This window comes from Nilaparvata lugens, chromosome 14, assembly GCF_014356525.2.
Source record: "Nilaparvata lugens isolate BPH chromosome 14, ASM1435652v1, whole genome shotgun sequence".
NCBI lineage: Eukaryota > Metazoa > Arthropoda > Insecta > Hemiptera > Delphacidae > Nilaparvata > Nilaparvata lugens.
In genome coordinates, this window is record NC_052517.1 from 3,568,992 (window position 1) to 3,594,517 (window position 25,526).

The 25,526-nt window shown below is 32.2% G+C and overlaps 2 protein-coding genes across 7 annotated transcripts in view; one reads left to right on the forward strand and one right to left on the reverse strand.

The window, feature by feature from the left end:
• Positions 1–12,071, reverse strand: part of LOC111056364 (endothelin-converting enzyme 2) — a 124,141-nt gene extending 112,070 nt beyond the window's left edge. For all 6 annotated transcript variants that reach the window (XM_039440518.1, XM_039440517.1, XM_039440519.1 and 3 more), the window contains exon 1: positions 11,096–12,071. In XM_039440518.1, coding sequence (XP_039296452.1) covers positions 11,096–11,578 — 483 coding nt within the window. In that variant the 5' untranslated portion in view covers positions 11,579–12,071. The remainder of the gene's footprint in view (positions 1–11,095) is intronic.
• A 4,631-nt stretch (positions 12,072–16,702) lies between these two features.
• The window catches only part of LOC111056360 (protein white-like), a 46,322-nt gene continuing 37,498 nt past the window's right edge, over positions 16,703–25,526 (forward strand). The window contains 2 exon segments of the mRNA XM_039441143.1: positions 16,703–16,961; positions 18,936–19,002. Coding sequence (XP_039297077.1) covers positions 16,869–16,961; positions 18,936–19,002 — 160 coding nt within the window. The 5' untranslated portion in view covers positions 16,703–16,868.

Here is a 25,526-nt window from a genome sequence, read left to right on the forward strand (position 1 = left end):
GGTGGAGACTAAATCCTATTATATTAACCGAGAAATTTCTGTGTATGGTTATTATTTATGACTAACCGCCAGGCTCGCTTCGCTCGCCACATCCGTCTAACCAGGGGGCTCCGCCCCCTGGACCCCCGACTGGATCGACCAAGAGTGAAATCTGCAGGCTCGCTTCGCTCGCCTGCATTTTTCATTTGAGTATTTTTATCATATGTTAGGACAATCCAGTTGGGGGCCAGACTAAACAAACGTCTGGGTAAACGGATATGGCGAGCGAAGCGATCTTGACGGCTAGTAATATAATATTCCCAGGATTGAAGTAGCAGTGCCCAATCAATTTTTCCGCGATAAATGCATTTCAATCTTCAACTTGGTGCCAACCTAACAAAGTCAACTCAACTTAATGCCAACCTGACAAAATTATTAATTTAGTTGCCAGTTAACAACTGTTTCGAAGAGGTACTCTATCTAGATTATAGTTCTATAGTGACATATGGTATGGAAATTTCAATTATAATTAAGAGTTTGGGAGAATTTGGGAGATAGCAGTACCCAATCAATCTTTCCGCGATAAATGCATTTAAATCTTCAACTTGGTGCCAACCTAACAAAGTCAACTCAACTTAATGCCAACCTGACAAAATTATTAATTTAGTTGCCAGTCAACAACTGTTTCGAAGAGGTACTCTATCTAGATTATAGTTCTATAGTAACATATGATAAGGAAATTTCAATTATAATTAAGAGATTGGGAGAAGAAGAATATACATGCTAAAAGACGAACTTTAAACCCTTAAAAACAACCCTTAGAGTTAAAATAATGCCAAAAGATTTCTTAGTGCGCCTCTAAAGGGCCAACTGAACATACCTACCAAATTTCAACGTTTATGGTCCGGTAGATTTTTAGTTATGCGAGTGAGTGAGTGAGTGAGTGAGTGAGTGAGTGAGTCAGTCAGTCAGTCAGTGAGTGAGTGCCATTTCGCTTTTATATATATATAGATTATGTATGTCCAACGGATCTCGAAAACGGCTCTAACGATTTTCACGAAATTTGGAACATAGTAGGTTTATGATATAAACATTCGATTGCACTAGGTCTCATCCCTGGGAAAACTCGCTGAAGGACATGAAAAGGATTTGATAATTGTTCATCCTTGGAATAACAGATGATGATTTCGTCGTCTGTCGATAACAGAAGATGTGGGAGAGAGACAGAATTATGTTCAGCTGTTCAACTATTTGCAATCAATCAGTTTATCTCACGAGGAAAAATATTAATTTAGATATTTTAATCAAAATAATCTGATTTGTTGAAATGACATGGTTTATCACTCTAAATTAGAGTATACCAAAATTTTCAAATTGAATGAAAAAGACTAAGAAATTGTCAAAAACCACAGATTTATTGATACTTAGAAAGACCGGTTTCTGATAAACTCAGTTTACAAAGATTGACAATGGTGTAATAACCGAAACCGGTCTCTCTAAGTATCAATAATTCTGTGGTTTTTGACAATTTCTTAGTATTTTTCATTCAATTTGAAAATTATGGTATACTCTAATTTAGAGTGATATACCATGTCATGTCAATAAATCAGATTATTTTGATAGTCTATTAAAATTACATTCAATATGAATAATTACCACCATATCAACTTCTCAACTACACAAAATAATAATTTTCAAAGTTGATCATTATTTTACAGTTTCAAGTGATTAGTGAGTGTTATTTTGTTATTCAATTTGGTTTGTAAAAAATCTAAATTGGAACTTTTCTGTTTTCAAATGTTTGGACAGAAAATTGGACCTGAATTCAAGTGTATGGAACATAACCTACTTTTTGAACTATTTGAAGTGTATAAATCAAAATTCGGGGAAGAAACAGTTTTGGGCTGTGCCTGTTAGTCCTTCCCCAATCATTTTGAAGAATTGTGTTCTGTTTATCAATAAATAAATAACGAGCGAAGCTCGGTGCCCCGATATTATATTGTTAATTAATAATATTACCTAGCTAAGGTGAACGTGATATTTTTGAGCTCAAAATTTAAGTTGTTTTATTCTTTTGTGAATTTAAAGTTTCATGTTTTTACGAGTTTTACTATCAATCTATCCGAATTTAAAATTGTTTGTTTTTTCTAATCTATATTCTCAGATTGTGATTTGGCGTAGAAAATTGAAATGGACATTACCTATGTATAATATACTAGCCGTCAGGCTCGCTTCGCTCGCCATATCCATCTAGCCAGGGGGCTCCGCCCCCTGGACCCCCGACTGGATCGTCGAAGAATGAGATCAGCCGGCTCGCTTCGCTCGCCTGCATTTTTCATTTGAGCATTTTTATCATATGTAAGGACAATATCAGTCGGGGCTCCAGAAACGTCTGGCTAAACGGATATGGCGAGCGAAGCGAGCCTGACGGCTAGTAATATAATATTCCCAGGATTGAAGTAGCAGTGCCCAATCAATTTTTCCGCGATAAATGCATTCAAATCTTCAACTTGGTGCCAACCTAACAAAGTCAACTCAACTTAATGCCAAGCTGACAAAATTATTAATTTAGTTGCCAGTTAACAACTGTTTCGAAGAGGTACTCTATTCAGATTATAGTTCTATAGTAACATATGATATGAAAATTTCAATTATAATTAAGAGATTGGGAGAAAAAGAATATACATGCTAAAATACGAACTTTAAACCCTTAAAAACAACCCTTAGAGTTAAAATATTGCCAAAAGATTTCTTAGTGCGCCTCTAAAGGGCCAACTGAACATATCTACCAAATTTGAACGTTTTTGGTCCGGTAGATTTTTAGTTATGCGAGTGAGTGAGTGAGTGAGTGAGTCAGTCAGTCAATCAGTGAGTGAGTGCCATTTCGCTTTTATATATATAGATGGACAAATTGAAACAAAATTAGGAATTTGAAGAAGTTTTGGTCAATAGCCTGTTTCTTCTTTTCCGATCATTGTATTGTTTAAGCCAACCTAATAAATAAAAACATGTATTACTACATTGTTAAAAACGATCTGGCAACTGTGCGGAGTTAGAAAAGGATACTGCTATCTGCTTTGTGGAATGATAGACAAGGATAGCAACACCAATGTTGAACAAGTACTGCCGTTATAACGTGGACCTCACTATAGTGTTCGACAATATGATACACTATCAACACAATATGATACAGTATCAACTAAACTTGATACACAACACCATAATTTGATACAGAACAGGATAGATTTATCTGCTTTGTTGAATGATAGACAAGGATAGCAACACCAATGTTGAACAAGTACTGCCGTTATAACGTGGACCTCACTATAGTAACACAATTCAAGAAAAGTATCGTACATAAATTCACCTAAACGTTCCCTCTACCAATAAAATATGACTCGTATTTTTGTGGATCACATTTTTAAGATGGAGTATCTACGTTTTCAATATGCCGGCCTTATTTTTGCGATGATTAATGGGGTTTACGTTGTAAGTTTATGCAGTATACTGAGATTTATTTTAGACTGTGAACATTGACTGGACAGGAAGCACTGATATCATTTATATAGGGGATTCTGACAGATCAACGTGAATCAGACGTTAGATATTATCGTGGTCTAGAAGTGGGGCACAGGTCTATAAGGGAGGCGCAACTTTTTATTGCCTATAATGTGGTCCACGTTATAATTGCAGTGGAGAAAGATAGGAGATCAACGTTGCCGATCCTCTGTCTTGTCAATGCCTTCTATAGACGGTAGCTGATACAGGTTTATTGATGTAATATTAACTGTTCATTCTCGTTTAAAATAATCAATTATATTTTAATAAGCAAGAAACTATAAAGTCTTGTCCATTCCTTCTATAGACGGTAGCTGATACAGGTTTATTGATGTGATATTAACTGTTCATTCTCGTTTAAAATACTCAATTTTATATTTTAATAAGCAAGAAACTATAAAGTCTTGTCCATTCCTTCTATAGACAGTAGCTGATACAGGTTTATTGATGTAATATTAACTGTTCATTCTCGTTTAAAATAATCAATTTTATATTTTAATAAGCAAGAAACTATAAAGTCTTGTCCATTCCTTCTATAGACGGTAGCTGATACAGGTTTATTGATGTGATATTAACTGTTCATTCTCGTTTAAAATACTCAATTTTATATTTTAATAAGCAAGAAACTATAAAGTCTTGTCCATTCCTTCTATAGACGGTAGCTGATACAGGTTTATTGATGTAATATTAACTGTTCATTCTCGTTTAAAATAATCAATTTTATATTTTAATAAGCAAGAAACTATAAAGTCTTGTCCATTCCTTCTATAGACGGTAGCTGATACAGGTTTATTGATGTGATATTAACTGTTCATTCTCGTTTAAAATAATCAATTTTATATTTTAATAAGCAAGAAACTATAAAGTCTTGTAAATGCCTTCTATAGACAGTAGCTGATACAGGTTTATTGATGTAATATTAACTGTTCATTCTCGTTTAAAATAATCAATTTTATTTTAATAAGCAAGAAACTATAAAGTCTTGTCAATGCCTTCTATAAACGGTAGCTGATACAGGTTTATTGATGTAATATTAACTGTTCATTCTCGTTTAAAATAATCAATTTTATATTTTAATAAGCAAGAAACTATAAAGTTTTGTAAATGTCTTCTATAGACGGTAGCTGATACAGTTTATTGATGTAATATTAACTGTTCATTCTCGTTTATATTTTAATAAGCAAGAAACTATAAAGTCTTGTCAATGCCTTCTATAGACGGTAGCTGATACAGGTTTATTGATGTAATTATTAACTGTTCATTCTCGTTTGAAATAATCAATTTTATATTTTAATAAGCAAGAAACTATAAAGTCTTGTCAATGCCTTCTATAAACGGTAGCTGATACAGGTTTATTGATGTAATAATTATTAACTGTTCATTCTCGTTTAAAATAATCTATATTTTAATAAAAAAGAAACTATAAAGTCTTGTCAATGCCTTCTATAAATGGTAGCTGATACAGGTTTATTGATGTACCTAATATTAACTGTTCATTCTCGTTTAAAATAATCAATTATATTTTAATAAGCAAGAAACTATATTTCAATTATATTTTAATAAGCAAGAGACTATGAAGTCTTGTCAATGCCTTCTATAGACGGTACTGATACAGGTTTATTGATGTAATTATTAACTGTTCATTCTCGTTTAAAATAATCAATTTTATATTTTAATAAGCAAGAAACTATAAAGTTTTGTAAATGTCTTCTATAGACGGTAGCTGATACAGGTTTATTGATGTATATTAACTGTTCATTCTCGTTTAAAATAATCATTATATTTTAATAAGCAAGAAACTATAAAGTTTTGTAAATGTCTTCTATAGACGGTAGCTGATACAGGTTTATTGATGTAATATAACTGTTCATTCTCGTTTAAAATACTCAATTTATATTTTAATAAGCAATAAACTATAAAGTCTTGTCAATGCCTTCTATAGACGGTAGCTGATACAGGTTTATTGATGTAATATTAACTGTTCATTCTCGTTTAAAATACTCAATTTATATTTTAATAAGCAAGAAACTATAAAGTCTTGTCAATGCCTTCTATAGACGGTAGCTGATACAGGTTTATTGATGTAATTATTAACTGTTCATTCTCGTTTGAAATAATCAATTATATTTTAATAAGCAATAAACTATAAAGTCTTGTCAATGCCTTGTATAGACGGTAGCTGATACAGGTTTATTGATGTAATTATTAACTGTTCATTCTCGTTAAAATAATCAATTATTTTAATAAGCAAGAAACTATAAAGTTTTGTAAATGTCTTCTATAGACGGTAACTGATACAGGTTTATTGATGTAATATTAACTGTTCATTCTCGTTTAAAATAATCATTATATTTTAATAAGCAAGAAACTATAAAGTTTTGTAAATGTCTTCTATAGACGGTAACTGATACAGGTTTATTGATGTATATTAACTGTTCATTCTCGTTTAAAATAATCAATTATATTTTAATAAGCAAGAAACTATAAAGTTTTGTAAATGTCTTCTATAGACGGTAACTGATACAGGTTTATTGATGTAATATTAACTGTTCATTCTCGTTTAAAATAATCAATTATATTTTAATAAGCAAGAAACTATAAAGTTTTGTAAATGTCTTCTATAGACGGTAACTGATACAGGTTTATTGATGTAATATTAACTGTTCATTCTCGTTTAAAATAATCAATTATATTTTAATAAGCAAGAAACTATAAAGTTTTGTAAATGTCTTCTATAGACGGTAACTGATACAGGTTTATTGATGTAATATTAACTGTTCATTCTCGTTTAAAATAATCAATATATTTTAATAAGCAAGAAACTATAAAGTCTTGTAAATGCCTTCTATAGACGGTACTGATACAGGTTTATTGATGTAATATAACTGTTCATTCTCGTTTAAAATAATCAATTATATTTTAATAAGCAAGAACTATAAAGTTTTGTAAATGTCTTCTATAGACGGTAACTGATACAGGTTTATTGATGTAATATTAACTGTTCATTCTCGTTTAAAATAATCAATTATATTTTAATAAGCAAGAAACTATAAAGTTTTGTAAATGTCTTCTATAGACGGTAGCTGATACAGTTTATTGATGTAATATTAACTGTTCATTCTCGTTTAAAATAATCAATTATATTTTAATAAGCAAGAAACTATAAAGTTTTGTAAATGTCTTCTATAGACGGTAACTGATACAGGTTTATTGATGTAATATTAACTGTTCATTCTCGTTTAAAATAATCAATTTTATATTTTAATAAGCAAGAAACTATAAAGTCTTGTCCATTCCTTCTATAGACGGTAGCTGATACAGGTTTATTGATGTGATATTAACTGTTCATTCTCGTTTAAAATAATCAATTTTATATTTTAATAAGCAAGAAACTATAAAGTCTTGTCCATTCCTTCTATAGACGGTAGCTGATACAGGTTTATTGATGTAATATTAACTGTTCATTCTCGTTTAAAATAATCAATTATATTTTAATAAGCAAGAAACTATAAAGTTTTGTAAATGTCTTCTATAGACGGTAACTGATACAGGTTTATTGATGTAATATTAACTGTTCATTCTCGTTTAAAATAATCAATTATATTTTAATAAGCAAGAAACTATAAAGTTTTGTAAATGTCTTCTATAGACGGTAGCTGATACAGGTTTATTGATGTATATTAACTGTTCATTCTCGTTTAAAATAATCAATTTTATATTTTAATAAGCAAGAAACTATAAAGTTTTGTAATGTCTTCTATAGACGGTAACTGATACAGGTTTATTGATGTAATATTACTGTTCATTCTCGTTTAAAATAATCAATTATATTTTAATAAGCAAGAAACTATAAAGTTTTGTAAATGTCTTCTATAGACGGTAATGATACAGGTTTATTGATGTAATATTAACTGTTCATTCTCGTTTAAAATAATCAATTATATTTTAATAAGCAAGAAACTATAAAGTCTTGTCAATGCCTTCTATAGACGGTAACTGATACAGTTTATTGATGTAATATTAACTGTTCATTCTCGTTTAAAATAATCATTATATTTTAATAAGCAAGAAACTATAAAGTTTTGTAAATGTCTTCTATAGACGGTAACTGATACAGTTTATTGATGTAATATTAACTGTTCATTCTCGTTTAAAATATCAATTATATTTTAATAAGCAAGAAACTATAAAGTTTTGTAAATTTAATAAGCAAGAAATTATAAAGTTTTGTAATGTCTTCTATAGACGGTAACTGATACAGGTTTATTGATGTAATATTAACTGTTCATTCTCGTTTAAAATAATCAATTATATTTTAATAAGCAAGAAACTATAAAGTTTTGTAATGTCTTCTATAGACGGTACTGATACAGGTTTATTGATGTAATATTAACTGTTCATTCTCGTTTAAAATAATCAATTATATTTTAATAAGCAAGAAACTATAAAGTTTTGTAAATGTCTTCTATAGACGGTAGCTGATACAGGTTTATTGATGTATTTAATAAGCAAGAAACTATAAAGTTTTGTAAATGTCTTCTATAGACGGTAACTGATACAGGTTTATTGATGTAATATTAACTGTTCATTCTCGTTTAAAATAATCAATTATATTTTAATAAGCAAGAAACTATAAAGTTTTGTAAATGTCTTCTATAGACGGTAACTGATACAGGTTTATTGATGTAATATAACTGTTCATTCTCGTTTAAAATAATCAATTATATTTTAATAAGCAAGAAATTATAAAGTTTTGTAAATGTCTTCTATAGACGGTAACTGATACAGGTTTATTGATGTAATATTAACTGTTCATTCTCGTTTAAAATAATCAATTATATTTTAATAAGCAAGAAACTATAAAGTTTTGTAAATGTCTTCTATAGACGGTAACTGATACAGGTTTATTGATGTAATATTAACTGTTCATTCTCGTTTAAAATAATCAATTATATTTTAATAAGCAAGAAATTATAAAGTTTTGTAATGTCTTCTATAGACGGTAACTGATACAGGTTTATTGATGTAATATTAACTGTTCATTCTCGTTTAAAATAATCATTATATTTTAATAAGCAAGAAATTATAAAGTTTTGTAATGTCTTCTATAGACGGTAACTGATACAGGTTATTGATGTAATATTAACTGTTCATTCTCGTTTAAAATAATCAATTATATTTTAATAAGCAAGAAACTATAAAGTTTTGTAAATGTCTTCTATAGACGGTAACTGATACAGGTTTATTGATGTAATATTAACTGTTCATTCTCGTTTAAAATAATCAATTATATTTTAATAAGCAAGAAACTATAAAGTTTTGTAATGTCTTCTATAGACGGTAGCTGATACAGGTTTATTGATGTAATATTAACTGTTCATTCTCGTTTAAAATAATCAATTATATTTTAATAAGCAAGAAACTATAAAGTTTTGTAAATGTCTTCTATAGACGGTACTGATACAGGTTTATTGATGTAATATTAACTGTTCATTCTCGTTTAAAATAATCTATATTTTAATAAGCAAGAACTATAAAGTTTTGTAAATGTCTTCTATAGACGGTACTGATACAGGTTTATTGATGTAATATTAACTGTTCATTCTCGTTTAAAATAATCAATTATATTTTAATAAGCAAGAAACTATAAGTTTTGTAAATGTCTTCTATAGACGGTAACTGATACAGGTTTATTGATGTAATATTACTGTTCATTCTCGTTTAAAATAATCAATTATATTTTAATAAGCAAGAAACTATAAAGTTTTGTAAATGTCTTCTATAGACGGTAACTGATACAGGTTTATTGATGTAATATTAACTGTTCATTCTCGTTTAAAATAATCAATTATATTTTATTAAGCAAGAAACTATAAAGTCTTGTCAATGCCTCTATAGACGGTAACTGATACAGGTTTATTGATGTAATATTAACTGTTCATCTCGTTTAAAATAATCAATTATATTTTAATAAGCAAGAAACTATAAAGTTTTGTAAATGTCTTCTATAGACGGTAACTGATACAGGTTTATTGATGTAATATTAACTGTTCATTCTCGTTTAAAATAATCAATTATATTTTAATAAGCAAGAAACTATAAAGTTTTGTAAATGTCTTCTATAGACGGTAACTGATACAGGTTTATTGATGTAATATAACTGTTCATTCTCGTTTAAAATAATCAATTATATTTTAATAAGCAAGAAACTATAAAGTTTTGTAAATGTCTTCTATAGACGGTAACTGATACAGGTTATTGATGTAATATTAACTGTTCATTCTCGTTTAAAATAATCAATTATATTTTAATAAGCAAGAAACTATAAAGTCTTGTCAATGCCTCCTATAGACGGTAGCTGATACAGGCTTATTAATATTAACTGTTCATTCTCGTTTAAAATACTAATTTTATTAAGCTAGAAATTATATTTCTCAATAATTTCATATTAAGATGATATATTGTGTTGATTATTGATTAATTCTACATTGCTAAAAGACGATCTGCAACAGAGCGAAGCGAGAAAGAGATAGCGCTATCCGCTTTGTTGAATGATAGACAAGGATAGCAATACCATTGCTAATCAAACACTGCCATTATAACGTGGACCTCACTATAGGAGATTGATTCTGTTGACTGATTTCCGGTTGTTGTGTCAGTTAAATTTAACCGCGGTTAAGGGATGTTATGTTGAATGATTTACCACTCCCCAATTACATATGTACTGATAGTAATATATAGTTTGTTACAGTAAATAAAGAGCAAAAACTACGTATAATTTTAGTTTCTTTCAAGGAAAACAGTAGAGAAATTCGTGTTTACAAATTGCTGTGTGAGCTGTTTTGAATCACAAATCGACCGATCTTCAAATCGTCTTCTCGTCCAGAATGTAGAGGGATCATTGACCTGTTGCCTGCGGTTGGATGGGTGATCATCTACTCTATTGTTACCGTTCTGGTGGTCCGGAACCCACTTGAAATATAGCCGATCGCGATCCTATACCAGCAATATATATTATTTCACAGCAAAAATGTTAACTACAGATGAAAATTACTGAGATAGGCCTACTGCAAATATTCAAATGCTAATGAATTAATAATTAATTTATTATAAATAATGCTAACTATTCAACCAACGCCGAATCTCACATTAGATAGGCTAGGCCCAACATGACATCTTACAAGAAGAAATGGTACAATCAAGAATTGATAAAAATTCCTCTCAAGTGGATAAGGTTCTTTAGAAATTCCTCTAGATAAGAAATTGGAGTTATGGTGCACCTAAAATATTTAATATAAACTATAAAAATACACAAAAATTATCTCAGGACTATATGGAATCAATTAATAGCCCTGTAGATTATAAATTAAAATCTTAGACACATTAACACCTGAAAAATAAAAAAGTAGAAATTCCACAAAAACAAATATAATACCTCTGTGATATACAAAGCCCTTTATATACTCATGTAGATGGAAAATTAAGTTGTTAGCACATAAAACCGACAAATATTAGTGAAAAAATACACAAAACTTGATAAAAATCATCAAAAACTAACCTCAGATGAAGCCCTGAGACAGGCAGCCCTTCTGCACACAGGAAACTGCAAGGCATGTGGTATCCTCGGCCAGAGTATTGTCATCAAGACCACTGTCACTAACAAAATCACAAAAAACAACAAAACTAACCCCGCCACTAGCAGCCCCAACCTAGAAAGTCCCGTCTTCTCCTGTAGTTTCTTTTCAAAAACGGTCGTTTTCGGCGTCGAAATCTTCAATTTCCTGAACCGATTCCGTTTTTGGTTCGAATTGACACTGTTTTTGAGTTGTGGATCTGTAAAGGTCACTTTTTCCATGTCGTCTTTCAATTTCACAGTGCTGTCTGTCAAGTCTTTTTTGTTGATAGATTCAACGGATTTACTTTTGTTCTTCATGGGTAGACAGGGTTCATTTTCACCAGCATTTCCGTTTTCTTCGTTTATACTGTTCAAACCGTTCTCTAACGGACGTTTACAATCACTGTCCGGTGAATTTACCATCATGGTTGTTGTAAAATTAACAATAGTTTACAAGAATTGTAGGGTTATTATATTCAAAACACAGTCAAAACTAAAATTGACCTAGGTTAGGATCTAGACACATCACAACAAACACTCCTACATTTTATCGTTTCCACTCTGTAACTAACTCCACAACAAGTTTTAACTATAGTTTGTAGTTTTAGGGTTAGAATTACTGAAATCCTACAACTAACAACAACATTTGGTTAGTTTGTAACTAGTTTTAGTAACTTTTGTAGCCGATACAGGTAGAAACAACGCCAAGCCTACAAGTAATTTTACAACAATAAACAAGTCTAAAACATACTGAAAGTTTGTAGTAAATGTTTCAAACACTTGTAACCGAATTTCGCGCACTGTTTTGATTAGTTTTGAGTAGTTATTGTGCAAATAAAACCGTAAACAGTTGAGTTTATACCGCCATTTGCTGGAAAGGACGTTATGGAATGATGAAACTCAAAGAACTGAAGTGAAGAAGCCAGTCCAGCTCTGAACTGAAAAGTTGAAAAGTAGTTCTGAATTTTGCCGTCATAATAGCAGCACTGTACGGTGAACAGGTGGTTGATACTGCGCATGCGTTGAAAGTTAGTTTGGGAGGGAAATTCAAAAGTTCAACATGATGGAAGACCATTGAGTTAATCTAATATTAGACTACATAATACAGTAATAATTCAAGTTTTTTACTTCAATTTAATTATTTATTTACTATTGTGAGGTCCTCGTTATAATGGCAGTGGAGTAAGATGGGATAACCATGTTGCCGATTCTCTGCCTTGTCACTGCTTTCTATAGAGGATAACTGATACCGGTATATCAGATGTGTGTAATATCAACAGTTCATTTCTTGTTTAAAATAATCAATTGTATTTTATTCATCAAGAATTTATATTTATCAATCATTACATGAAACATTTTCATAATTTGAACATTTTATATTTTTTTGACGTTTAGAATTATAACATGAGTATAATTTGTGGATTAAAGTGAAATTTTTAATATTTTTTTGTGATTGTGAAGGAAGGTTTTTGTTTGGAATTGTATTTTTAAATTGATTAATCTTATAAATTCAAAATAATTATTGTAATACATACATTTTTTGGACTCAAAATTGTGTGTGAATTAAGTTATCATTTACATAACCTCTAGACTGTGTATTCCAAATTAAGGTTTAAAGCAGTTTTGGGCGAATGCCTGTTGTTTTTAACTGCATTGTTTCTATTGTCTATGAATAAATAAATAATTGAGATTGGATATTTAGTCAATCAATAAATACGTCTTTAAGGTCCTAGCTCTATTCTACAGGATGAGTGGAAGCTATGGTCAGCCCATGGTTGAGGGTAATCATTCCCAGCAAACGCGGCAGATAACTCTGGGATTGGTGAGATGCCCTAAAGCAAGCTGTACTCTCTTTCAGAAGTGCTTGCTATTTTTTGGGCCGAAGTTCTACAATATTCTGCCTGCAGAAATTAAAAATTTGAGAACCTTCAAAAAATGTAAATCAAAACTAAAGCCTTGGCTTTTCAAAGCTCATCCAAATGATGTTGAGGAATGGTTTATTGTGCTGCATTGAGCATGATTATACACCCTTTGAATAATTTTGTATCTCAAAATTCGAGTCCTATTGGGCATTTATAATTTTTTTAATGTGTGAATGTGTGTTTGAGCGTGTGTGTGTGTGTGCGCTTGAAAAACCAAACGACTCCTGCTTGCACTCAAGTGATATTTCTCTCACTTTGCAAGCTAGTATTTATTCCACTTGCATCAATATGCATATAATACTTTTTTTTTGGTTGTACAATGTCAATTAATATAATATATTTGTATTTTCGAGAAGATATATTTTATGTTCATTTGGTCATAATACAAAATTCCCTTCAAATTTTAAAATTTACAGTTTATTATTTATAAACAAGTAGGTAATATGCTAGTTATGTATTATATACTTTTTATTTATTTATTTTTAAATGCTTTGTAATAATATTGTATAATGCATAAATAAATACTATGTACTATATATTCATATTTTATGCATTTTGAGCAAGTGAAATAAAATTTATTCTATTCTATATTTCCAAATTGTTTTAAAATGGTCTGGAAAGCAGTATCTCGAATTTTAACTATTTCCTAAACTAATAACCTTTACCTAACTTCTCCCTAACCTATCTCAAAAATCCCCAACTACTGTGCAACGGTGTAGCTGACTGTGTATCAGCGTATCACCATAGTATTGATACAGTATCACTACAATATGATACAGTATCATCTCAACTTGATACACAACACCATTTTGTATTTGATACAAAACTTGCAAACTTTGAATGAATTCTACAAACCATGGGACATCTTCTTATGCTAAATATTTTCTCTATGTATGGTATCAGTCTACAACCAAAACTTGATGTCCTCAAACTTTTGTATCAAATAGCTCTACTTACTATTTGTCTTAGAACATTGAATAGACATGAAATCTTACTATCAATAGTATGCATAGAATACAAATACAAGTGCATATCAAAACTACAATATTCAAATAAAATAATGTTTTTTCATGAATACAGGTATGATCAAAATACAGGTATATGATTGATATAATATTGAAAAGATAGCAAAATAAGACACCCCATGGTATAGGTCGTTTATGTTCCAAATTTCTTCTCCGATTACTGTCAACTACTTTCTATTATTAGTGTGTTGTTGGGAGTGTGAGAGTGTAAGAAGGGCACAGTATGAGAGACTACCAGCGTCACATAGCTTCACCAAAAACAACTACTAGGACTATCGGCTTCAGTTAACACTCACATTTGCAACATAGACACCCTATACACTGTCTATTATTAGTGTGTTGTTGGGAGTGTAAGAGTGTAAGAAGGGCACAGTATGAGAGACTACCAGCGTCACATAGCTTCACCAAAAACAACTACTAGGACTATCGGCTTCAGTTAACACTCACATTTGCAACATAGACACCTATACACTGTCTATTATTAGTGTGTTGTTGGGAGTGTAAGAGTGTAAGAAGGGCACAGTATGAGAGACTACCAGCGTCACATAGCTTCACCAAAAACAACTACTAGGACTATCGGCTTCAGTTAACACTCACATTTGCAACATAGACACCCTATACACTGTCTATTATTAGTGTGTTGTTGGGAGTGTAAGAAGGGCACAGTATGAGAGACTACCAGCGTCACATAGCTTCACCAAAAACAACTACTAGGACTATCGGCTTCAGTTAACAGTCACATTTGCAACATAAACCATGGCATATCACCATAAATGATACAGTATAAACACAAAATGATACAGTATTATCTCAACTTGATACACAAAACCATAATTTGATACAAAACTAGCCGATAGGCTTCAGTTAACAGTAAACTTCGCAATATAAAAGCTCTAAACCATGGCATATCACCAGAAATGATACAGTATCATCACAATATGATACCATATCACTACAATAAAATGCTGAATAGCTTCACAAGAAAAACTATAGTAAGGTCCACGTTATAATGACAGTATTTGATCAACTTTGGTTTTGCTATCCTTGTCTATCATTCGACATAGGCGGTGGTACTATCCTTTTCTAGGTCCACAATGATGCCAATTATGTTTTTGTCAGTGTAGAAATATAATTAATTAATGCATAGAATCGGCATTGCTATTCTTCTATCTTTATCCACTGCCATTATAACGTGAACCTCACTATACAAGGACTATCGGCTTCAGTTAACAGTCACATCTGCAACATAAACGCCCTATATATCATGGCATATCACCATAAATGATACAGTATCAACACAATATGATACAGTATCAACACAGAATGATACAGTATAAACACAAAATGATACAGTATCATCTCAACTTGATACACAACATCATAATTTGATACAAAACTAGCCGATAGGCTTCAGTAACAGTAAAATTCGCAACATAAACGCTCTAAACCATGGCATATCACCAGAAATGTTACAGTATCACCACACATGATACATCATCAACAAAATATGATACAGTATCATCTCAACTTGATACACAACATCATAATTTGATAGAAAACTAGCCGATAGGCTTCAGTAACAGTAAAATTCGCAACATAAACGCTCTAAACCATGGCATATCACCAGAAATGTTACAGTATCCCCACACATGATACATCATCAACAAAATATGATATAGTATCATCTCAACTTGATACACAACACCATGATTTGTTAGAAGACTTTAAATGAATTTTACAAATCATAGGATATCTTCTTATGCTATCTTTTCTCTTGAATGGAAAATAATGTATACCTACTGGAAGTGTGGAAATGTAGGTAGGTTACTTGATGAACTGAAAACTTGACAAACTGATGTATTCTCGAATCTTGCTCTCTCTCACTCACTCTCTCTCTCTGTCTCTCTCACTGCCTCTCACTCACTCACTCTCTCTCTGCCTCTCACTCACTCTCTCTCTGTCTCTCTCTCACTGCCTCTCACACACTGCTTCTCTCAAAGCTTCTCTGTCTCTCTCTCTCTCTCTCATTCGTCTCTCTCACTCTCTCTTGGTCTTCCAATCTCTCTGTCTCTCTCTCTGCTTCTCTCTCTGCTTCTCTCTCTCTCTCTCTGCTTCTCTCTTTGTCACTCTCTCTCTCTCGTCTTCTCCCTCAGTCTCTCTCACTCGCTCTCTCACTCTCTCTCACTATGTCACTCTCTCACACTCTCTCTCTCTGCTTCTCCCTCTGTCTCTCTCACTCGCTCTTTCACTCTCTTTCACTCTCTCTCACTATGTCACTCTCTCTCTCTCGCGCTTCTCTCTCTGTCTCTCTCACTCAATCACTGTCTCTCTCTCACACTCTCTCTTTCTCTCTCTCACTGCCTCTCACTCTTTCTCTCTGCTTCTCACTCTGTCTCTCTCACTCAATCTCACTCTCTCTCACACACACTCACTCTCTCTCACCCTCTCTCACCCTCTCTCTCTCTTACACACACCGCAGCCGGTAACTGGTTACATAACCAGTCCAACACCGGCTTCTTTTTCTTCTTCTTCTTCTTCCTCTTCTTCTTCTTCTCTTCGTCTTCTTCTTCCTCTTCGCTACCAGAAGCTTAGAAGTCTCTCGTCTTCTCCTCTTCATTATAGTTTAGCACGCCGAATGTTACTGAGGTGTGTGTGTAGTTAACCTAGACCTTCTTCTTCTCCACCAATGCACCTCGTTTCTTTAATCTCCGGTTAACTTTGATCGTGGTTAAATGTGTGTTTAATTGATAGCTTAGATTTTGTGCAATTATGTCGCGTACCCCCGAAAAACAGCCACTTTTAGTGGAGGCTAAACATAAAACTAACGGATCATCAAAACCGTCCTACCAAACTATATCTTACGTAAGTAGTGTTGTCTAGTACATCTATTTGCATAGACTATGTCGTATTAAGTGTCAATTTGCGTCAAAAATTACGTTGATTTCTATATTTTAATGATATTTCAAATATGATTTTCATGGATATAGGTGATAGTGTGTTTTTGATTATTCTAATATGTAGTTTTGCATAAGTTATGACGTATTTAAGTGTTTATTTATGTTGAAAATTACGTTGATTCCTATATCTCGATGATAATATTATTTCTAATATGATTTTCAAGGATATATAGGTGGTAGTGTTTCTTTGATTATTCTAATGTAGAGTTTTGCATAGACTATGTTCTATGTCGTATTAAGTGTCAATTTGCGTTGAAAACTACGTTGATTTTGATATTCAGATGATTTCTCAAGATGCTTTTTGAGGATATAGGTGGTAGTGTGTTTTTGATTATTCTAATATGTAGAGTTTTGCATAAGTTATTACGTATTTAAGTGTTTATTTATGTTGAAAATTACGTTGATTCCTATATTTCGATGATAATTTTATTTCCAATATGATTCTCATGGATATATAGGTGGTGGTCTTTCTTTGATCATTCTAATATCTAGAGTTTTGCATATAAAATTGCGTATTTAGGTGTCAATTTTCGTTGAAAATTACGTTGATTAAGATATTCAGATGATTTCTCAAGTTGTTTTTTAAGGATATACGTGGTAGTGTTTCTTTGATCATTTAAATATGTAGAGTTTTGCATAAGTTATGACATATTTAAGTGTTTATTTATGTTGTAAATTACGTTGATTCCTATATTTCGGTGATAATTTTATTTCCAATATGATTTTCATGGATATATTATGGGTGGTAGTCTTGTTTCTTTGGTTATTCTAATATGTAGAGTTTAGCATAGACTATGTCGTATTAAGGCTGTGCAAAGGCTAAAAATAAACTTTCTACTGGTGATATTTTTCAAAGTTTTTCGATTTGTATATCATGAAGCTCTATCAAAATGAAAAGATTTCAGGAAAACATTTTTTCTGATCATTACTTTCTGAGATATGAGCGCCTAAAGTTTAAATTTTTGGGACAGAACATTTCGAGTTCGGTAAGAGATAAATCCATGAGATTTAGAGGATGGATTCTTCATGGTATTGTTGATATAGTAAAACAAAAATGTTCTGAAAATATCAATTTTTGAAAAAGTTATTCAATTTACTAAAAATAATTTTTTTAGTTATTTGATATTTTCAGAAATGGTAAATTGAATAACTTTTTCAAAAATTGATATTTTCAGAAAAGTTTTGTTTTACTAGATCAACAATACCATGAAGAATCCATCCTCTAAATCTCATGGATTTATATCTTACCGAATTTGAAATGTTCTGTCGCAAAAATTAAAACTTTAGGCGCTCATATCTCAAAAGTAATGATAGGGAAAAAAATGTTTTCCTGAGAAAACTTTTTCATTTTGATAGCTTGATGATATACAAATCGAAAAATATCACAAGTAGAAAGTTTATTTTTAGCCTTTGCACAGCCTTAAGGTATTCAGATGATTTCTCAAGATGTTTTTTATCATTTAAATATGTAGAGTTTTGCATATGAAATAGCATATTTAGGTGTTGATTTCTATAATTTTAATGATATTCCAATATATTTCTAATGGATATAAGTGGTAGTGTGCCTTTGATCATTGAAATATGTAGAGTTTTACATAGACTATGTCGTATTAAGTGTCAATTTGCGTTGAAAATTAGGTTGATTTCTATATTTCGATGATATTTCAATATGCTTTTCATGGATATAAGTCAACAGATGGAAATTACTGAGATATTGCAATTATTCAAATGCTAATGAATTAATAATTATTATTAAACGAAAATCCAAATTAAATGCTGTAATTCACCCCGAAGACTTCTGCTACTGCAAATATTGACAACAGGGTAAACAGCTAGATGCAAATTCGATGAGCGCTACTATTCATAAATTGTTTGTCAGCCCGGGAATCGAACCCAGTACCTCCTAATTGCCAAACTGACAATCAGATTGTCAGTTAGGTGTAAGGGTAAGCATTCCTGACCGGCAATTGGGAGGTACTGGGCTCGATTCCCGGGCTGACAAATAATTTTTGAATGGTAGCGTTCATCGAATTTCCATCTAGCTGTTTACCCTGTTGTCAATATCTGCAGTAGCAGAAGTCTTCGGGGTGATTTACAGCATTTAATTTGGATTTTCGTTTAATAATAATAATGGATATAAGTGGTAGTGTATTTTTGATCATTCAAATATGTAGAGTTTTGCATAAGTTATGACGTATTTAGGTGTTGATTTCAGTTGAAAATCACTTAAATTCTGATATCAGATCATTTTTAGATTAGATTGGAGTTCTTAATTCATGTATAAGTTACACTAATATATTCTGGGTTGTACACTTATTTACAATAAATCATAGTATAGCTAATTCTTCAACGAGTTTCAAGAACTATGAAAATATTATTAATCAGAATGATAAATTTGGATATCTATATATATTAATATATATAAAAGCGAAATGGCACTCATTCACTGACTGACTGACTGACTCACTCACTCACTCACTCACTCGCAGAACTGAAAATCTACCGGACCAAAAACGTTCAAATTTGGTAGGTATGCTCAGTTGGCCCTTTAGAGGCGCACTAAGAAATCTTTTGGCAATATTTTAACTCTAAGGGTGTTTTTAAAGGGTTTAAAGTTCGTCTTTTAGCATGTATATTCTTCTTATTCTCTTAATTATAATTGAAAATTGTCCATACCATATGTTAATATAGAACTATAATCTAGAGAGAGTACCTCTTCGATACAGTTGGACGATCCAGTCGGGGGTCCAGGGGGCGGAGCCCTCTGGCTAGACGGATATGACGAGCGAAGCGAGCCTGACGGCTAGTCTATGATATTATAATAGAGGAATGAACTGGCTTATACACGTAGGGGATAGGAAATTCACGAATGACGCATCATCACGTCTCAACTACTCAACTCATTAACTTGAGATTTTGCATATGGATTCACTATTTATTGAGGATGGTTATAGGCCCATTTTGAATTCTTCAAGATTTCAGTAGGTCAAGTTTTCAATTGGACCCTCACGGAGGACGAGTTAACTGCAAGCACGGAATAAATATACCAAGAATATAATATATAAATTTAGTGCTTCTCTACTCTGTGCTGCAAGTTTACAATTAATTATAATATAGCTAATTATTCAACGAATTTTACAAAGTATGGAAAATTATTAATGAGAATGTAGATTCAAGCAATTTGAGTTGGCATGATATAATATTGTGATGTAACTACATAAATCGGCGGTGTTTCAACAAATAGTTATCGATTCTCTGAGGAGGATATAAGATATCAACACAAGACCTTGGTGGTAGAAGCCTATAATTTAGAGAACGTTTCTGATAATTCTGAAAAATATACTGTTGGAGTTCTGCTGTTTTTTATGCAATGTTGGATTTTGATGTTAAGATGATATTTCCAAGATGCTTTTCATTGATATAGGTGGTAGAGAATTTTGAAGCTTTTTTTTTTTGATCAATCTAGCCCGGTATTTTACATCCGTCTTGTGCTTGAACCAAAGGATGCGTCTTTTGTTTGAGCAGAAGATGATGGTAATCTTGAGCGGGCTTTGATATCTAGAGTTTTGCATAATGACGTATTCAGGTGTTGACTTATGTTGAAAATCACGTGATTTATTACGAATATCGGGGACCGAGCTTCGCTCTGGAGTACAAAAGCATAAACAATTTTTTTAGAAAGAAGAAATTATAATAACATTCATACAGAAATGTTCTATCTAATCACAGTAAATTGAGATTAATTCCCAGAGGAATGCAAAAATTTGCATAAAATTTTTTTTTAGAAAGAAGAAATTATAATAGCATTCATACAGAAATGTTCTATCTAATCACAGTAAATTGAGATTAATTCCCAGAGGAATGCAAAAATTTCCCTCACAAAGGCCCAGTTGCACAAAAGCCGGTTAAATTTTAATCCTGATTAACTTCACGTGAACCAAATCAGAGAAGACCATTTCAAAAAGATGGATCTACTGGAATTAATCAGGATTGGAAATAATCCGGCTTTTTTGCAACCGGCACCAAGTACCTGATTGGATGATTACAAAAGTTCAACAGCTGAATCATAATTTTGACACAGTCCCACACACATGAACTCGCTCACTCACTTCCATCACCAACAGACGACGAAATGATTATTATCAGCTGTTTTTCCAAGGATGAATAATAATGATCCTTCTAATGTCCTTCAGCGAGTTTTCCCAGGGATGAGACCTAGTGCAATCGAATCTTTACATTATAAACCTAATATGTTCTGAATTTCGTGAAAATCGTTAGAGCCGTTTTCGAGATCTGGTGAAATACAAACATCTAAACATCAAAACATCTGAACATATAAACAGAAGTTGCTCGTTTAATAGTATAGGATTTCGAATGTTTTCAAGATTATTTCCATGGGTAGATGTGGTAGTCAAAATCATAATTTTATTATAATGTTTTGATTATGTAAAGGGTTTTGGCCGGATTTTATAAGCATAAGTAGTGTCTTGAATTGAATAAAAACACACACATGTAAAATTCTACACAGTTTATGTAGAATTTGCCAACATATGTGTGTTTTTATTCAATTATGGAACGGTTCTACAATATTGACAATGACTCAGTCGAATTTTTATAAGTAATGTCATTTTTGGGCGTCAATTTATGTTACAAACTACGTAGATTTCATACGCGGTTCTATTGTCAAGTCAAAAGCATTTTATATTCAAAATTGAAGGCATCATCATCAAATGACTATATACAATCTATATATATAAAAGCGAAATGGCACTCACTCACTGACTGACTGACTGACTGACTCACTCACTCGCATAACTAAAAATCTACCGGACCAAAAACGTTCAAATTTGGTAGGTATGTTCAGTTGGCCCTTTAGAGGCGCACTAAGAAATCTTTTGGCAATATTTTAACTCTAAGGGTTGTTTTTAAGGGTTTAAAGTTCGTCTTTTAGCATGTATATTCTTCTTCTCCCAATCTCTTAATTATAATTGAAATTTCCATATCATATATGTTACTATAGAACTATAATCTAGATAGAGTACCTATTCGAAACAGTTGTTAACTGGCAACTAAATTAATAATTTTGTCAGGTTGGCATTAAGTTGAGTTGACTTAGTTAGGTTGGCACCAAGTTGAAGATTTAAATGCATTTATCGCGGAAAAATTGATTGAGCACTGCTACTTCAATCCTGGGAATAATATATTACTAGCCGTCAGGCTCGCTTCGCTCGCCATATCCGTTTAGCCAGACGTTTAGTCTGGACCCCCGACTGGATTGTCCTAACATATGATAAAAATACTTAAATGAAAAATGCAGGCGAGCGAAGCGAGCCTGCTGATCTCATTCCTGGACGATCCAGTCGGGGGCTAGACGGATGTGGCGAGCGAAGCGAGCCTGACGGCTAGTGTATGCATATAGTGAGGTCCACGTTATAATGGCAGTTGAGAAAGATAGGAGAGCAGCTTTGCCGACTCTCTGCCTTGTCACTTTCTTCTATAGCTGATATCTGATGCCGGTATATCTCATGTAATATTAACTGTTCATTCAAGCTTAAGATAATCAATTATATTTTATTTGGCAAGAGTAAATATTTGTTAATGATAAAATAAAAAAATCCTTAATTGAGATATTTCCTTGATTGATTTCTACATTGGTAAAAAAATGATCTGATAACTTTGCGGAGCTAGAGAAGGATAGCGCTATCCGCTTTGTAGAATGATAGACAAGGATAGCAACACTAATCAAATACTGCCATTATAACGTGGATTTCACTCCAATAGTTCACATTTTCAACGCCAGATGTCGTTTGGGTCAACAAACGCAAACTTATGTGGATTCTGTGGCATTATGTAAAAATATGCATCCAAAACCCGTTCCGTTTTATTTCAGCTTGTTTTTTTCAAATATCTTTTGCGTTCTAAAATAATTCTGCTCCTTTTATTTCTGTGCAGAACTTTCCTAATCAGGATAAAAATACTCTAAAATGCTTTTTCACATCTCCATTCATTGTGTACTGAAGTTTAACTTGGTTATCCTTCAATTATTTGTATTGAAACGACTTTTTTCAACACGTAGAATATAATTCCTCAACCAAAGTTTGAAATTCAACTACATGCGAATTTGTCCATGATCGTTTCACAGTTAAGTACTATCATAGAGAAACAATAGCGTAAGTAGATATCCCATGGTATAGAGCGTTTATGTCGCAACTTTTACTGTTATCTCAAGCCGATAGTTCACGTAGTTCTTTTCCCGTGAAGCTTTATAACGCTGGTAGTCTCTCATATTGTGCCGTTCATACACTCTTACCCCAACAAAACATCAAAAATCGACAATAATCGGATTGAGTTAACAGTAAAAGTTGCGACATAAAAGTCCTATACTATGGGACATCTACTTACGCTATAGTTTATCTATGGTACAATATCAAATTAACAGTTTTTCTATAGTGAGGTCCACGTTATAACGGCATTGTTTGATAAGCAATGGTATTGCTAACCTTGTCTATCATTCAACAAAGCGGATAGAGCTATCTCTTTCTCGCTTTGCTCTGTTGCCAGATCGTATTTAACAATGTAGAATAATTAATTGATTGACAAAATATTTCATCTTAATCATTATGAAATTATTGAAAAATATAATTTCTTGCTTGTTAAAGTCTAATTGATTATTTGAAACGAGAATGAACAGTAAAGTCGCGTTTACTGCATAGTTATTAACAAAATGTTAATAACTCAATCCTTATAGATTCTATTAGATTGAACATAACTTATCATACACATGATGAACATATGTGTTTGTCAAGTTCCGTTCAATCTAATAGAATCTGTAAGGATTAAGTTATTAACATTTTGTTAATAACTATGCAGTAAACGCGGCTTTAGTATCAATAAACCTGTATCAGCCACCGTCTATAGAAGTCATTGACAAGACGGAGGATCGGAAACGTTGTTCTGCTATCTTTCTCCACTGCCATTATAACGTGGACCTCAATCAATTGGCATATCAATTCTAGCTTTAGGTAGGCCTCCATCTTTTTACTTTCCTTGCTCTATTACCATAGGTAAGGAAAGTATTGCTTTCCGAAAAAAATAAGGTACCCAAATTTCTGAATTTCTTTACGTTTCAAGGTCCCCTGAGTCCAAAAAGTGGTTTCTTGGTATTGGTCTGTATGTGTGTGTGTGTGTGGGTGTGTGTATGAGTGTATGTGCGTCTGTGTACACGATATCTCATCTCCCAGTTAACGGAATGACTTTAAATTTGGAACTTAAGGTCCTTTCACTATAAGGATCCGACACGAACAATTTCGATCAAATGCAATTCAAGGTGGCGGCTAAAATGGAGAAAATTTTGTCAAAAACAGGGTTTTTCGCTATTTTTTCGAAAACGGCTCCAACGATTTTGATCAAATCCATACCTAAGATAGTCATCGATAAGCTCTATCAACTGCCACAAGTCTCATATCTAAAAATTTCAGGTGCTCCGCCCCGTCTATGCAAAGTTTGATTTTAGATTCCCAATTATCAGGCTTCAGATACAATTCAAACAAAAAATTCCAAGTGGAAAAGATCGAGCATGAAAGACTCTACAATTTTATTTTATTTACTCTTATGGCTTTTATCGGCAGAGAGATCCTTTCGGATGTTCTGTCTTGCCGTATTACCCAATGTCATTTCCTATCAACACTCAAGTTTATGTTATGTCTTGGGTTCTTCATTTTTCTCACTAAAAATTTGCACTTCCACTTTCTGAGTTCCTATTTTATAAATTTTAAAATCAAGAAAACTATTTTCAAAACACAAAATCACATTTGAAAAGCAAAAACTATAAAAATTTTGATGATAATATTGAACTGAAAATTACACATTTGAAAATTACACTCTACAATTGATGTTCAGTAACATTTTCACCTAAAATTGAAAATAAGCTCGAAATTCCAGGAAATGTGATTATCCAATAATTGCAAACTGTTCTGTTGGCAACTGTTGATTCTATTAAATGATTCACTATGAAGAGATAGCAGACCTCGTATGTCTCCAGCGTTATTGTCCTGTCACCAGCTGGCTCAGATCTTTGTTTATAAGTGGACTTGTGATGCGCGTGAACACTAGCGTCAGGTGATCAATTTTCATAACGGCAAGGAAAGTTGTATGAGTGCGCCACACCAGATTTTTTATTCAATTGTGTTCGAAAATTGATTTCCACTGAGATGACGTGTTATATTTCTTGAGGTAGGGTGATACTAGAAATAGACTGCCTTATATTCAGTCATATGTTGTCAAAACTATTATGTAACTATATTACGTAATTAGCCTCATATGAAACTAAACTTTTCTATATTGACGTGCACGTTATAATGGCATCGGAGAAAGATAGGAGAACAAATGTTGCCGATCCTCTGTCTTGTCAATGCCTTCTATAGCTGATACAGGTTTATTGATGTAATATTAATTGTTCAGTCTCGTTTAA